General features: G+C 43.2%; 1 protein-coding gene across 5 annotated transcripts in view; it reads left to right on the forward strand.

Annotated features, from left to right (window-relative positions):
• The window catches only part of macf1a (microtubule actin crosslinking factor 1a), a gene marked incomplete at its 5' end in the record, with an annotated part of 251,006 nt that overhangs the window by 83,615 nt on the left and 149,891 nt on the right, over nt 1–17,500 (forward strand). The window contains one exon of one of the 5 annotated variants that reach the window (XM_080045304.1): nt 15,210–15,600. The exons of the other annotated variants lie outside the window; for them this stretch is intronic. Within the exon in view, the coding sequence (XP_079901430.1) occupies nt 15,534–15,600 (67 nt within the window). Of the gene's footprint in view, nt 1–15,209; nt 15,601–17,500 lie in introns of those variants that run through there. 5 annotated transcript variants of the gene reach the window in all.

A 17,500-nucleotide genomic window follows, 5' to 3' on the forward strand; every position in this document is an offset into this window, starting at 1 on the left:
TGTGTGTGTGTGTGTGTGTGTGTGTGTGCGTGCGTGCGCGCACAGGGGGGGTTGAGGGCTCCTAATTGAGACGTGTCCATGGTAACTAGAACAGCTGGGGTTAAAATGAAGGGCCCTTGTTACCGTGGTTATGTGTCCGGGTCCCCTGTATTTGTGTACACTCTTCAACATTCTTTTCATCGCCTTCTCCGTTTTGTCTTCCCGTCTTTTCCCATCCACTGACCTCATCGTCTGAGTGCTTTTCTTCCTTTTCTTTTTCGTCTCCTTCTCTCTCTCTCTCATGACCCCGATGGATGGCTTCCTCCCTCTCCCTCTCCCTCACATTCACTCTCACAGACAGACAGACAGACACACAGACAGACACCTCCTCTTCCTAACCCTATACCCGTATTTGTGCCATCTATCATTCACTGTCTTTGCTCTGAAGCCTAGTTCAGAGTCAGACTACAAGATTTAAAGCCCGTAGCTTTAACTCTTCTGTCCATTACTCATCTCTTTCTCTTTCACTTTCATCTCTCTTTCTGTTGGACTTTGATCTCTCTATCCTTATCTGACACTCTTTAACCCTGTCTCCCCTCTCTCTCCTCTCTGTGTCCCTGGCATAGACTGTATATAGAAAAGCTCAATTCATCTCACTTAAACCTAACTGTTTCTTTCCTTCCTCCGGCCCCTGTCTTGTTGCTACGCTCTGTCTCTCTCTCTCTCCCTCTCTCTCCCTCCCCCTCTCTCTATCTTTCTCCCTCCCTCTCTCCCTCGCTCCCTCTCTCCTGCTCATTAACCTGTGATTAACTAACGGCCCTCAAACCAAAAGGCTTCTGGATGGAGCTTCTGTTTTCTCACGGGTCATAAATCCATCTCTCTCTCTCTCTCTATCTCTCTCTCTTTTCTAAAGCCTGTCCCCTCCCTCCGTTCCCACCATCCATCCACGCAGTGAGCTACTACTTCTCTCTGCCATTCTGGGTGACAGCTCTTCCACTAACTTTCTTTCATTTCTCCTTGTAGTTTATATTGATGTATCAGTATTTCTGGGTATATTGTCCAAACAATTCAATATCCATTCCATATACTGATATCTTAAGTTATTTTAAGATAATGTGAATTTAATATAATTTAATTATCTGTATATCTTCACAAGATGACATTACATTGTAGCCTATGGTCAAAAAAAGAAAGAAAAAAAAGTTAAGTTTAATTGTTCAGCTCCTTGGCATTTACAAAACAACTTAATATCAATAAATAACACTTTAAATAAACTGAAATCCTACTAACTGCCTTCAGATGACCACAAATGCAAATGTGGGCAACGATTTCAGGGTGATGACTTCAAAAGTGTGCCCATGAACTCTGTGACAAGATTACCTAGATGACTTGCTTTAATTGATGTGTACACACACACACAAACACACACACACACACACACACACACACACACACACACACACACACACACACACACACACACACACACACACAGAGGACAACACAACCATTGCCCTTTAACCCAATGAGGGCTTTGACCGGGCAGTAAACGCTCTAGAGGTCAACATCACTGCTTTCATGCTGCCCTTAAATCGGTCACTGAGGTCATGTCGATGCACAAACCAAACCAAGCTCCCATCAACCATTCTGCATAATAAGAAACTAGCCCAGATTATGTTTATCACTAATATGTGCATGTCATTTTTAACCTCGAAACCCTACAGTATGCTTTCTATTAACAAACAGAAATGTACTGGCGGTATAATAGTGTAAATGTACGGTGAAAGTTTTACCTTATTCTTACTTTAACCATAGGGGTTTGTAGGAGGTGTGTAAAATATGAATTCTTCTTTATTTTTAAATGATTGTTCTTTGATGAGTATATAATTGCATCTGGTATGATAAGAGTGTCAGTAGGCGTTCTCCTGAGCAAACACAGCCCCTGCTTTAAAACAACACAATGTGCTTTGTGTTTGTGGGTTTTGCTTCAGGTGAAATATGGAAATAGGATCCAGGAAGTGCCGCCTGAGCATTAGAGTCCATCCATTAGATTAACACAGGCTTATCATGGAGACACTTAACAGCGGTTGATAAGGCTATGAAGATAAGATTGAGCAACACTTTGCCTGGGACCATGTCAGGTTGAATTTTGGCAAAAGTTGAGCCAAATTTACCTTATAAGGCAATGATAATTTTTTTCTTTCTTCTCAATTTTCTTTTCTTTTTAATAATATTTTAACCTTTTATTATCAGTTAGAGAGATATATCACATTAGAGAGATAGAGTTGAAATGGGGAGAGAGGGGGGGATGACATGCAGTAAAGGTCCACGGGTCCGCGTCGGATTCGAACCCGCGACCACTGCGACAAGGACTGAGCCAATATGGTACGCGCTCTACCCACTACGCCACGGAGTGTCTCATTCATTGTTTTTTATTTTAAAGTAAATAATTATTTCTTGTTGTCCTTTTCTACATCTAGCATCAAAAGTACTCAGACAGTGAATAGTTATTCTTAGATGGAATGATATTACAGGGAGAGCATGGTCTCTATCACATGTTCTAATCTATTTGAGGTGTGTAGCGTGTTCCTGAGGGCTGATGATGATTATAGATGTTTACTTTTCAACTCTTTGTTCTTGAGGGTTAGAAAAAGGACAAGGGGTAATTAGGCTTTGTGTCCTGAAAACAAAAGCCACGTTGCCACTGCTGTGTGGGCATTAGTGTATTTGTGTGTGTTTCTGTGTGTGTGTGTGTGTGTGTGTGTGTGTGTGTGTGTGTGTGTGTGTGTGTGTGTGTGTGCGTGTGCGTGTGCGTGTGCGTGTGTGTGTGTGTGTGTTTCTGTGTGTTTCTGTATATTTCTTGGGTGTGTGTAGGCACAGAAACTTTTCCTGTTTTCTCAGCCAAGTCGTCAAATTTTGCAATGCAGGAATTTTGTCTTCCAGAAACAGAGTTGTTCTCTGGCCTCAGCAGCAGCAGCATAGCGGCCTGTAAATGGTAAATGGACTTGACTTATATAGCGCTTTTTAGCCGATTTTCTCAGCCCCAAAGCGCTTTACAATTCTTACCACATTCACCCATTCATACACACACTCACACACGATGGCAGTAGCTGTGACCCAGTTTGACTCCTGTAGGGTGTAATTGAACTTCCCTGCAGAGTTTTTCTCTTATCTCTTATTTCTCGTCATCAGAAAAAAACCCACGGATATTCCCTGATATACATAGCTTATACTACAATAGCTTTGCAGGCTTTTGGGGGGAATGTTATACCTCAGTGTTTGCAGTGTGTGCTCTAAATGTGACTTGTTTTTCACCTGTGTTTAGTGAACACAGAGTAGAGCTGTTGTTAGGGGAATAAAACATCTGTTCACTAGATTTTTGTCATTTTTATTTATGAATTGAAATACATTTTCAGGTACAAACATGGCTTTAAAATGTCTTACTTATACATTCAAAATGATCAGGTGTGTACAAAAAAAGGTCAACATAATATAAATAGTTCAAAACAGACAAGGCACTGAGGTAATGTTCAAATAAAAGCAAGAGGAAAGACAAAAAAAAACAGCGAAAAGGAAGCGCTTACCAGATACATGTTATCTCTTGCTCTAGCAGGAAACTTAAGCTGTGAGCTGACCTGCAGTCAGTCTCTTTTTACACGGGTCAACTTCCCACTACTGACAGCTCCTATAAGTCATTTGGAGGCTCCCCTGTGTGTTGTGTGTTGTGTGTGTGTATCTGTGTGTGTTTCCTTAAGTCCACTCCCGTTAATTCATCCTTGTTAGTGTATTCAGGAGGCCACACACTCGTCCCCTTACCTCTCCTGTTTCCTCCTCCAATCTCTTAATGGCATCTCAGCGTATATCATTGTCTGTCTGCCTGTCTGCCTGTCTGCCTGTCTGTCTGTCTGTCTGTCCGTCTGTCTTATGTCTGCTGGCTCTATTCCTGTCTAGCCAACCGCTCCGTTCTCCTGTCAAAACATAATTAAGTTTACTGTTGGCAATAACATAATGTGTGTGTCTGTGTCATTGTGTGTGTGTGTGTGTGTGTGTGTGTGTGTGTGGGTGTGCGCGCGTGCGTGCGTGTGCCTGTGTGTTTATCTCAAAGTTTGGATGGATCACATTTCCAAAGTGGGCCCAACTTCCCCCTGCTGTAGACTTTTGACCATTACACTGCAAACAGCATCCCAACAGTGTGAACACATTTCCCAGTGTGTGGTTCAGTGACGGTGTAGCAGACAGCCAGGTGCCTTCACTGCACCAGGCGTTAAACTGCTGATGGAAATATGTTATCAAAACATGTTCCAGTATTTGCTTCCTCACCGTTGTTTCCTTTGGGTGAAGCATTTTGTCTGAAATATCCTGGTGCGTAGTGTATGAATTATTCACAATTCCCATACAGGAAGTGTTGCCGCTGCATTTCGCCATTTGAAAGGTCGAAGGTCCCTCAGCTGCGTTGGTCACTCTCTGTGTGTGTGTGTGTGTGTGTGTGTGTGTGTGTGTGTGTGTGTGTGTGTGTGTGTGTGTGTGTGTGTGTGTGTGTGTGTGTGTGTGTGTGTGTGTGTGTGTGTGTGTGTGTGTGTGTGTGTGTGTGTGTGTGTGTGTGTGTGTGTGTGTGTGTGTGTGTGTGTGTGTGTGTGTGTGTGTCTGTATCTTCAAAGACTAAGACGGACTGGAGTATAATTTCTTATACCACAGTCTGTGTGAATACTCTATTCTGATTGGCTGGAGAACATTCCATGGGTGTGGATTAACCCCTGATGTATGGACACCTAGATGGAACTGTTTACATTCTGTCCACTTAAAGAACACAACGATTAGTAAAGGTATAGTGTGTAACTTTTTCTTATAGATTTATGTCAGTTAGATTCAAGCCATCGCCAAATAAGTTGACAGAAAGTTGATTAAGCCTATCAGCTCCACAAAACTCTGTCTGTATTTCTCACTATGGCAGTGTACAAACTGTCACGCCAACCCAATCATTGTTGATTCAACTGCTCAGAAAAAAACCTGGATTTACAGCAGAAGTTTAAAAATCTATGCTCGGTCACCGAATGCTTACCTCATGTAGATGCACCGAAAGTGTTGTTGTAATAAATCTGAATCCCTCATGGGGGCGATAGAAGTTACGCACTATAGCTTTAAGCTTCTTATTTTGTCTGATTATCTAACACAAATCTATTTCTGCTTTTGCCAGTTTCTTTGTTATGATGCAAACCAGGGACTGATGGCTATAGAGTTGAGGTCTGGGTATTAGGAGATGTTTGCCTTGCACAGGTGGACGAGGCTCCAGGATTAAATGCAGAGGTGAGGGAGTTCAGTTGGGCAGATGGCACTCTGTCAGAGCAACTGAAGGGAGCAGAGCTAATAGCAGCTAGCGTCTAGCGGCTACATGGGAGTCCAAGGTTAGCGGATTCATCACAGTGTTGTGACCGTGTCCTTTTCCTCTTCCTCCCGTCTGCCCGTCAGGTTTCACACGTTACTTCCTGTTTCCTCCGGCAGCTGGCCTGGTCCTGACACTGCCCTGATGCTCTGGAGCTTCTCATGTTGTTAGACAGGGCTGAGTGGAGGAAAGTCATTTGTTATAGTGGCTGGCAGCGCAATGTCTGACTTTAAGTTCAGAACAAAAAGCAACATGTTTCAATACTTTGATAAACGCTACACATTTTTTTTTTTGTTTAAGAAAATCAAGCATCTGTGTTTATTTTTGTCTCGAAACAAAGAGAGGACGTATGTAAAACTGAACAAGATATGCAATCCAAACATGGCTACTTACTAATTTGAACTGACTGGATTATTTTCTTCATGAATTGATTCATTATTTGGTGCTTTAAAATAGGATAATGTAGGTAAATGTTTTTGTCTGTCGATCAATGTCGGCCTTATTGCTTTAATAGCTGGCAAGTCATTTTGCATAGATTTATTAAAGGAATTGAATGTAAATGTATTCCAGCAGCTTGTGTGTCTTTCCATATTTCCATATGCTGATACTTTATCGCTCTGCCTGCGGAGACAAATGTGTGCGTGACATAGCTACCATGTGGAAGAAGCAAAGGGCAGAAACTCAGAAAGTGTGTGTGTGTGTGTGTGTGTGTGTGTGTGTGTGTGTGTGTGTGTGTGTGTGTGTGTGTGTGTGTGTGTGTGTGTGTGTGTGTGTGTGTGTGTGTGTGTGTGTGTGTGTGTGTGTGTGTGTGTGTGTGTGTGTGTGTGTGTGTGTGTGTGTGTGTGTGTGTGTGTGTGTGTGTGTGTGTGTGTGTGTGTGTGTCAGGGTGACCTTGCTGGCTATCTGTGTGGAGGATGCTGACTGTGAGAATTGAGCCTTTAGGGGGGAGGGAGGGACAGGAGACATTACACGATGCTGCTTAATGTACCCAGCCAGGATAAAATAAATAATACATGCAACAATAAAGCTTCATACAGACACATTTGAGCAAAGTAATCACATCATCTCTTCTGTGTGTGCATGTTCGTGTGTGTGTGTGTGTGTGTGTGTGTGTGTGTGTGTGTGTGTGTGCGCGTGTGTGTGTGCACGTGGCTAAAGTTTCCAGGCGCAGCATTTTCTGCAGTAAAAGGTTGCTGTACCCCTGACCCCTTGACCCTTAAAGCTGACAGTCATCCACACACTAACAAAGCTTGTGTGTAGGATGTTGTGATAGCCTTTAGCGTAGGGAGCATCAGCATTGTTACTACCTGGAGCTTGCATTTACGGAGCCTGGGTCTGTTGTTTGAATGTAAGCGGTGCTGTTTGGGCTGTAATGGGCTGCCATGTGGTAAGCTAGGGGAACAAGTAAGTTAGTATGTTGTTGTTCATCTCAAATACAACAATAAGGTTAAAAGTGGACTTCATCATCAAAATCTATGGACAACCAGTAAGCAAGTCGGGTGTTGAGAATGTTTTAGTTATAAACTCCTTAAAACATTTAAAAGTCAGATAGATAGATAGATAGATAGATAGATAGATAGATAGATAGATAGATAGATAGATAGATAGATAGATAGATAGATAGATAGATCAGTAAATTGTGGTATTCTGTCAGTATGAAGTGTATTACTACATGTCACACTGTTTAGATCTCAGTGGTTTGAGTGTGAAGCCGTGCAAACAAACACACACACACACATGTTGGTCTCTCCTGCCCCACAGTGGCAGCATCACACGCTTTACCACAACACACACGTGGTTGTTACATTTCCTCTTTAGATTGTTAATATGTCACTTAATATGTTTTACCCAGGTCCTCCGTCTATCTATTAATCACAATTTGTAAATGTGATTTATTTATGGACAATTTATGCTTTTATTGTCATCCGTATGACTCTTAATCTCCTTTTTCTACTCATATTTTTCAGTAAACAGTTGTTGAATTAAAATATATATATATTTTTTTAAGATATTTTTTTGGCATTTTTGCTTTAATAGACAGACATGTAGAGACAGAGTTGAAATGGGGCAAAGAGGGGAAGACATGCAGAGAACTGACTATGGGAGGTCGGTAACGTACCATAAAGCGTGCCTCACTGGTGGAAAGAACCGGACACACAGCTGGCATCAGGATCACTTTTCCATTACCTCACGCTGTCTAGTGATTCTGTTGATTAGGAAAATGACTAACAGGAACAGAACTTTATTAGTGCCTTCTCTATCTATACATCCTCCATGATTAATTCTATTTGACCAAAACGCTGCTTTATCATTCTCTTATACCATAGTCTGTGTGAATACTCTATTCTGATTGGCTGGAGAACATTCCATAGGTGTGGATTAACCCCTGATGTATGGACACCTAGATGGAACTGTTTACATTCTGTCCACTTTCATGCATTTGCGATTAGAACTGAATGTATGAGTGAAGAAACAGGGGCTTTTAAACCACAGCATGTAGCAGAAACTTGAATTTAAAATGAATGGTAAAGTCAGTGAGGTAGGTGTCTTGCTTTGGTTAGCCGTGATGGATGGTGGTGGTTGTTATTGTTTTGTCTGGAGGTTGCTAGGACTAAAATGTCAGTGGCTTTTCAGAGCCGAGTTGATAGCCTAACCGCACACGGACACACACACACACACACACACACACACACACACACACACACACACACACACACACACACACACACACACACACACACACACACATCCCTGCAAGATGAGAATAACTCTGGGACCCCCCTGCCTTCCAGTCTGCTAGCCTGAATCATGCTGAATCACTCTGTAATGTATCTGTGTACATGCACACACACACACACACACACACACACACACACACACACACACACACACACACACACACACACACACACACACACACACACACACACACACACAGGCACACAGGCACATGCTATGATCACCTTGACCCCCCCCACCCCCCTCCTCTGTTCGCAGCTTTTAAACACACCACCACAATCAGCAGACATCATTCAAAGATAGCCGCTCATAAATATCACAGCCAGGATGCATTGCTCACTCATAGCAACAGAGCTAAACACACATACACACACACACAAATACACACACCATCCACAAACTTGCCAACATGTGTTCACACTGGAAAGGCAATCGGATATGGATGCAACATGCATGTATTAAAATACTTAAAGTGTTATGTTTGTAATATTCTCATAGTTTGAAATATAAAATCACTTTAATTTGCTGGAATAGAAACACACACACACAGGAAGAAGAGCATGTGGGTATCTCTGCCGTGTGGTTTCCTTCAGAAAGTGAAGTAACCACACACACACACACACACACACACTTCCGCCTCTTTAGTCCCAATTCATCTATTTACCGGTTTTTCTAACGGTGCACTGAGCAACGGCTACAGTCTGGTCGCTTGTTTCAGGGGAATGGAATTCACTGTTTGAGTGTCACAGGGCGAGCGAGATCGAGAGAGAGTGAGAGTGAGAGTCAGAGAGGGAGAGAGGGAGAGAGATAGGGGGAGAGAGAGGCAGGGCGTTTTGAATGGAGAGAAAGACTCATAGAAGTTATTAGCTGCAGTAGTTATGTGCTGAAAGTAGAGAGATGCTGGAGAAAGGACGGACAGAATTTTTTATTCTTATGGAGAAGTGAAAGGAGAAGAAGACGGATCCTCATGATTCTGTTGACAGACTTTTAGAAACACACTGTACAATCTAGTGTCTAGTTTTGGGACTTTTTGCAGCTGGAAGCCTGTCTGTCTGTGTATCTGCTGTAACTTAAGTTTTTTTTGGTCGTTCTGTGGACTTGTGTGAGGTGTATTGTCAGCCTAAGGGTCTACTTGGACATTATTTAGGAGTGTGTCCACTTGGCGATCAGTCAGTGAGACAGTATGGACTTTCTATCAGACCCTGCTGTCATAACACCCATCCTGGTCGTGACTTTTCACTTCCTGACGGCGGCTGGATATTGGTTTTACCGTCGTCGTCGCCGCCGTTGTCGCCTCACACCCCGTTTCCAACAAGGTAAACTTTACTCACTGTGACTTTAACTTAGTCACTGTAACTTTGACTGTTTCTGTCCAACTGCTACTGAGAAGTAGAAGCAAAACAATGTCTCTCTGTCTCCTTAGTTACAGCTTAGTTTTTGCAGCTATAGTTACTAGTTTTTTGTTGCTTTGATTTCTACTTTATTAAATGGCAAGGTTTGACACCGGCTCAGTGTGCTTCCTGTTTAGGCCCCTCCCCCTTCAGATGTGACTTCACTCATTTGTCACATCATGTCAGTGTGTCTTATTTAAATCACAGTGCATTTAGCATTTAGCTAAGCATCCAAATTGCCCTTTAAAAATAGTTGGTACGGCAGCTAGCACGATGCTAAAGCTGTTATGACTTACAGCAGGACATTTTCTATTTTAGTTGAATGGAATGTAAAGCGGGTTGTCCTGTAATATATAGGTGATAGGTATATAGGTTTCTCCTGTCTGCTCTATATAGGTGATGGGTATATAGGTTTCTCCTGTCTGCTCTCCTGTTACAGTGAGACAATGCTTTAAGCTTCAAGACGTGGTTGCTGTGTCTCACCATTGCTCTCTTAACCTGCTATTACTGCATGAGTCAGACTATGAGGCAGAATCTTCCATATTTGGGTCTGTTTGTAGAGAAAAAGGCTGTTATATTTCATGGACTATTGAATCATGGTTACATCTGTGTAATTCAACCTAGCGACTGCGTGGTCTGTGTGCTATGTATTGTTGTTATAACGGCATGCTTTACACTAAGCAGTGAGCTGCTGTGCTGGCAGTAAGCTGCACAGTTGAGTCATGTCTCTAATTATTCATAGCCAACAATGGTAAACAATGACACAACACCACATATTTTTATTGCATTAAAGATATTCCAGTTCAGCCTTTGTCATGCTGATGCTCAATATAAAGCCTGAAACAAATATTTATTATGTGACAGCCTATTGTATCTAAACCATTTTGACATGATTTGTATACTTATCGTAATGTTATTGCTCAGTAGCTGTTAATAGTGCACTTAGAGTGTTGGTTGGATCCAGTCTTTCTTAAAGTGCTACATAGCTGTTGTTCCTGGGTGAGCTTCATCCAGGACAAAGGCATTAAGAAAACCATATAAAAATTGGCAGGGGGAAAATGGGAAAATGCGACTGTTTAAGAAATATTTCAAAGTTCCTCATAGCCACCATTGAAAACACAGTCGAATTTAAGGTTTGTCCTCATTGGTAGATGATGCATTTGGTTTGGGACGTGTGTCTAATTTGATCTGAAAAGGAACGATTGGCTCATGGGTTAGGGTCAAGGTCAGGGGAGAAATAGCCTCAATGACATAACAGGGCAAATCAATGAGGTCAATCAATACTGAGAGTGACAGCTGGTAAAAGCTGAGTTGAGTCTTTTTTTAACGGGCTGAGCTAGGGACAGGCATGGCAAATTAGTCTAGGCTACAAAATGCTGCTGTGTGTGGATTTGGTATATATGCTACACACTTGCCCTTATGCAAATAAACATTAAATAAATCAATAAAATAGTGAAGGTGAGAGATGGAAGGGAGATTTGTCAGGCGATGTTTGTATCATTAACTCATGAAAAAACTATCTTTGAGGGTGAAAATCGCGGAAAAAAAATATAATCAAAAATCTGTGAAATAATAAAATGACATTTTTTATGACATTAAAGCGATACCTGCTCCCCAAACCATTTTCATTCAAAACATCTAGAAATAATCTGGTAAAAATCTAAATGTATTATTGCACTTACTGGTATATTATGCACCTGTTCTGTTTCCTGCTACAGAACGGAGGCCTTGTTGCATGTGTTATTTTAGATGGTCAGTTGAGGGTGCTGTGCTCATATGTCTTCACTTATGGATTACAATCGTGTGTGTGTGTGTGTGTGTGTGTGTGTGTGTGTGTGTGTGTGTGTGTGTGTGTGTGTGTGTGTGTGTGTGTGTGTGTGTGTGTGTGTGTGTGTGTGTGTGTGTGTGTGTGTGTGTGTGTGTGTGTGTGTGTGTGTGTGTGTGTGTGTGTGTGTGTGTGTGTGTGTGTGTGTGTGTGTGTGTGTGTGTGTGTGTGTTTGGGATAGTGCAGTTTCATTAAGGGGTTTGTATATGCTCCTAAATCTAGTATTAATATTTTATGTTCAAACTAAATAAGATTAAAATCTAACTTCACATAGTCGATAAGGAATAGGTGAAGTGTGTGTCTCTCATAATGAGTGTATAATTGTAGGGAGGTGTCCCTGTGAGTGATTTGGAAACCAGAGCTTTTCGAAAACAGGACAAAACTTAACCGTCAAACTTGACTTTCATGTTAATCGCTTGTATGATCTTGTCTGTTCTAGATGAAGCCATTTAAGTGTGACATAGATGCTGTGTGTGTGTGTGTGTGTGTGTGTGTGTGTGTGTGTGTGTGTGTGTGTGTGTGTGTGTGTGTGTGTGTGTGTGTGTGTGTGTGTGTGTGTGTGTGTGTGTGTGTTGTGCAGCTGCTGAGAGTGAGCTTGTCACAGTGGTAGGCCAAGCGCGGTAGGGTGTGTGTGTGTGTGTGTGTGTGTGTGTGTGTGGTCATGGTAGTGTGGGTGGGTGTGCAATCATCAGTGTTACACATTTACTCGATGTGGTTTTGAGTTGACACTACATGTAAACCGTGGGGGTTTTTCACACTTTGTTCGAAAGTGCTGAGCCTTGTACTAAAGCCCTCTAAGTTAGAACACAAACCAAATGATGTAATACCAAAAGTTCTAAATAAAAAAACAGAAGTGGCTTTGGCTCATTCACACATTCACATTAAAGATTAAACCTTGATGAATAACTACCATAAAAAACAAACGAGAGCCAATAGAGGCCAGAGGTCTGCTAAACAGATTAGGTCTTTATTTAGATAGTGGGTCAGTAATAAAACCATGCTGACCCTGAATGCACCTTCAATCATTAACATGGATTTGCTGGATTTTGCTGATCTCAAGTTCACCGGCTTTTGTTGTGGAGTTTGATTTTCTTTCTGTTTTTGCCTCGTGTTTGACATGTAGAAACTTAAGACCTACAGGAATAGTTCAGTATGTTTTGCAGTGAAGTTGTTGAATGCATATGTTACATTAAATACATGTTGAGTGCAGTCACCTTAATACATAAAAGTCTTATGGTGGTGACATTGATGTTCCTTGATTCTTTGCCTCATTTAAGCCCTCAGGTGTTTGTCTGCCGTGGCCACAGGGGGGCAGATTGGATCTGATGTTAATCTGATGACAGGCTGACTGCTGCCTTGTGTGTGTGTGTGTGTGTGTGTGTGTGCGCGCGTGTGTGTGTGTGTGTGTGTGTGTGTGTGTGTGTGTGTGTGTGTGTGCTGGACTTTTTGAGAAACCACCTCAACTTGTGTCTCCTCCAGTCAGCTGTTTTGTAAATCTAGAGAGAGCTTGTCCTGCTTAACAAACTGTTAGCATTCAATTCCGGTGGCTAAGAGAGACGAATGGGATGAAAAGCGAAAGGAAAGGAGGAATGAAATGAGAGAAATAAGGATGGAGGGATGGAGGGCTGCTGCCAGCCTTCGAGTGTCACCAGAGAATAGTGGGAGCTGAACTTGTCGACAAAAGCAGGATTAAGGACTGTTTAACCACAAACTGCAAATGTCCGCTTACTGAGCACTGACTTGTTTTAAATGGAATTGTTGTTTTATTTTGAAAGGCAAAATTTTCTTTTGAATGTGAAACTTTTATGTTGCTTTGTTGGCCAGGATGCCCATGGAAAGGGAATATTCCTGGTTAAATAAAGGTTAATAAAAAGTGAAAGTGAAAGAGGTGATAGTGACATCATGGATTAACAGATGACAAGGAGGACACTTGGAAACTCCCTCGACCACTTTCCATTTAAAATAAATGATAAATGTCTTATTATAAAAATGGAATCATTAGAGAGAAAACAGCACAACAGCGGGAGAAGACGGGGCAACACGGAGAGAGAGAGAGGGAGAGAGAGAGAGAGAGAGAGAGCGAGGGAGGGAGATTAGAGTTGGTAACGAGGGAGCGAGGGATAAGCAAAACCACGTGGTATTGCAGCTTACGGCTGCGTCTGGTATTTTTAGTGTGGATGGTTCCCGCGGAGACCGTGAAGACACTCAGGAAAGAAAGATTCAACGAAGAGGAAGAGAAAGATGGAGGGATGGAGAGTAAAGGAGTGAGATCGGAGCTTGTTGTGACTTTACGAGTGTGTGCGAGTCACTGCTCAGGTGTGTGTGTGTGTGTGTATCCTGACTGTGCGCAGCTACACATTGACTACACCACCGGTCATATCTGCTCCAATGACGTCCAGCGTCCTCACTTCCTGACTCCTGGCCAAGTCACATGACCTTCTGCTGGGCTGGTCCAATCAGAAGATGGCGTGGAACTGTTAGCCCGGGCACAGTCATTGCTTCCACACTGCTGATTCTGCATACTTTTTTTTTTTAAAACATGACAGAGCAGAAATGATTCAGAAGTGCATCGTCGGTGCATCGGAGCTATTCTGAGAGACGGGGATGAACGAGGATAGAGTGAAGGCAGAGAGAGAGAGACAGATGTGGCTGTGAAAGGAAGCAGATTTGGACAGTGAATATTTTTTCCCTGCACATGATTGGATGATGAGTTCCCATCTCTGTTTCTACACACACACACAAGACACGTGCAGCAACAGCAGCAGCAATGATGAGATGAATGACTTAATGCTTGGCCCTGGGTTTCCGTTCAAGATTCAATTAAACAACATAACACACGCCCACTAGGCCTTTCTCGTCCCTCTCTCAGGGCCACTGTCTCTACACTCTGTTGTCTCCTAAAAGCTACAGATCTTGCATCACCAGGGGCATAACAGACTCAAGGCTGTTTGACTCTTAAACAGAAAAGAACTGGGAACTTTGTGTTTGCGTGAGAAACGGAGCAAGAGAGAAAAAATGGAGGCAATTGAGATAAGGAGGAGCCGCTGCATCTGGCTTTTGTCATCTTGACGAGAAGAGCGTGTTTGCAGAGTGTGGCCGAACAAACCATACGTCTTATGTTTTTGGATGCTTTTGTATTGTTTTTGTCTCGTAAAGAGGAATCTAGAGTGGATTACATCAACGCTAAAGTGGATATGTCCAAGACAGAATAGCTTTTTTTAAGACGCTCGCATCAGGATATCTCTACAAACTGCCAACAACACTTTACCTCCTCCAGTTTCTGCTTAGTCTAAATTTAGATCAACTCAAAGTCTACAGGCAGTGAACTGAAAAAGAAAGTAACAACAACAAAAAGAAACAGTCTCTCCAGATTGTGCATGTCAGCTGTAGGAGAGTTGCTTACCTACGCAGCGAGAGGAGAGACGAACTCTTTGGGAAAAATACGATAAACAGAGCAAGTGCTCCTGCAGCGCTGCAAAGCCACCGACAGCTGTAGTCTGAGCACAGACCGTCTGTTGCAAGAGAACAAGTGACAGAGGGAGAGAGGGAAAGAGAGAGAGGGAGACACTGAGAGAGAGAGAGAGAGAGAGAGAGAGAGGGAGACACTGAGAGAGAGAGAGAGGGAAAGAGAGAGAGGGAGCGGGAGAGAGAGACACTGAGAGAGAGAGAGAGATACAGAGGGAGAGGGAGACACTGAGAGAGAGAGACACTGAGAGAGGGAGAGAGAGAGAGGGATAGTGACACTGCCTGGTGAGGAAGTAGAAGTGAGTGGAGGCAGTAAACAGAGAGGGAGGGGAGAGGGAGGCTGTCCCTTTTGGAGCGAGAGGGGACGGGCCTTCCGCTGACTTTGCCACACGTGTGACTGAGAGCAACTGCTGCTGCTGGGGAGCGACTGTGTGAGGGACGGAGGGACGGAGGGAGACGGCCTGACATGGCAGCTACCACCAGAGACCAGGAGAGCGGGAACCAGTGAACAACTGAACTACAGCAGAGGAATCAAACATTGGAGTCATTGGTCTGGAGTAGAGGAACTGGTCCTACCTGCCGACTCACCCTGCTGCAGCCTGCACTAGTGGATACGTGGACGCGGCTCTTTCTTTCCCACAGACGTCTGTGACTGGGGCTATATTTATCTTGGATTATGCTCCGATAGATTAAAATGGAGCTCTGATTGGAGGAAAGGGGGAAAACACAAGAGCTGTGTGTGTGTGTGTGGACAATGTGGCCCGACTACAGGAATGAATGCCAGCTCAACGCTCACCTGTACTCGCTCATGTGCTGTGCAGGTCAGTGTGTGTGTGTGGATATACACGCTGTACTATGTGTGTGTGTTTGTGTGTGTGTGTGGCTATAGACGCTGTACAGTGTGTATGTGTGTGTGTGGACAGATGTTGTTTACATGCTGTCAGTGTGCGCGGCGGCTGCTGTCAGCACGTGCTCCACTGTGTGTTTGAACACTTCCTATGTATCCACTCACCGATGACAACAGTTATTATAAACGTGATGGTCTCTATTAATCATTATGGGTGTTAGTGGCAAAGAGCATGACATCATTTAGGGCTGTGTGTGTGTGTGTGTGTGTGTTTGTGTGTGTGTGTGTGTGTGTGTGTGTGTGTGTGTGTGTGTGTTTGGACAGCGTTGAAGGGGGTGTGTGCGTCTTAACAATGCCCCCTCTGTGGATGAATGAGCACCATTCCCCGGCTGTCACTTGCATAACTCGACTCTTCTTGCGTCTCCAGTTTCGGTTGTATACATGTAATATTCACAATAATAACAATAACATCCCGCACAATGGCCACAAAGTGAGTGTATGTTCACAGCCCTATTAGCAGACCTAGATGAACCTGTTAATGCTTCACATGTTCACTGGTGAATGTTAATTGCGGTGTGAATGAAGGATGCACTAGCTCAGCTAACCGGGCAGGTTTGAGAAGCAAGGCGTGTTGCAGCGCTGAAACTATTTAGCGAGAGCATGTTGAAATATGTGTTCTCGCCAGAGGCTTGCCCTCTATGTAAACTCGTCAATGAGTCAGCCCGCTGTGTGTGAATGTGTGTGTGTGTGTTGTGTGTGTGTGTGTGTGTGTGTGTGTGTGTGTTTTTTATAGTGTTTAAATTAAAATAACTGAGATATTTGACCATCAAATCCATGTTAAATCAAATTTCCTCTTTGGAAATCCTTTCTACATTTGGAGCTCACCAGTTGAATGTGTCAGGGATGTGCAGAGACAGAGTGCATGTGTCTGTGTGTGCCTGTGTGTCTGTGAGAGTGTGTGTGTGTCTCTGTGAGAGTGTGTGTGTGTGTGTGTGTGTGTGTGTGTGTGTGCGTGTGTGTGTGTGTCTGTGTGTTTGTACAGGGGTGAGAGCTACACCAAGATAATAACAATATCTCTTAAAAGGAGGAAGCGAACCCCTCTTTCTCTCCCCTTGGCTCCTCTCCCTTCACAGCCTCTCCATGGCAACTGATAAACAGCTGTCAGGAAGTAGGAAGTACCTGCAGCAAGCTGCTTTCTGATTGGCTGATAATACTGGCGGGAAAATACTGAGCTGTGTGTGGAATGTGTGTGTGCGCTAGTGTGAGTCTTGAGTGTCTTAGTATGTTACCATGGTTATATTCTACACATATTTTCAATACTGGATTGATTTATTCAATTAATAAATAGTTGTTATATAATTTTAGCTGTGTTTTAACATTAGCGATTATATTTCTGCTATTTATAATGGAGGATGAATGTGTTTCCCTCCAAAAGGACGTTACATATTTAACAGAATGGCGGGAACTGAGTGAGTGAGGGTCTGCGTTTTCTCCCAGACGGGCTGATAGGAGCAGAGGGAGGCTGGGTGGGAAGAGAGGCTCCGGTGGTGGTGGTGGTGGTGGTGGTAAGGGGGGGTGAAGATAACACAGTCGTGGCCCAGCATCAAGCTCTATTCCTGGCTGCGCTGCATCACTCTACTGGCCTGGGGCGGAAACATGCTGGAGCTTTGCCTGACTGCAGATCCCCCTTTGGTTAGAGAGAGAGAGAGAGAGAGAGAGAGAGAGAGAGAGAGACAATGGTTTCGACTTGAGCTAATATGATTTAGTCCAACGTGTTATATTTACTTGATATTCTTGTATACAGACTAGTATTTACTTTTAGTGCCTTTACATGTTGGAGGAAAACTGCAGGAAGTTTAGCAGTCAAAAACATG

This window comes from Ammodytes marinus (assembly GCF_949987685.1).
Source record: "Ammodytes marinus genome assembly, chromosome: 17".
Lineage (NCBI taxonomy): Eukaryota > Metazoa > Chordata > Actinopteri > Uranoscopiformes > Ammodytidae > Ammodytes > Ammodytes marinus.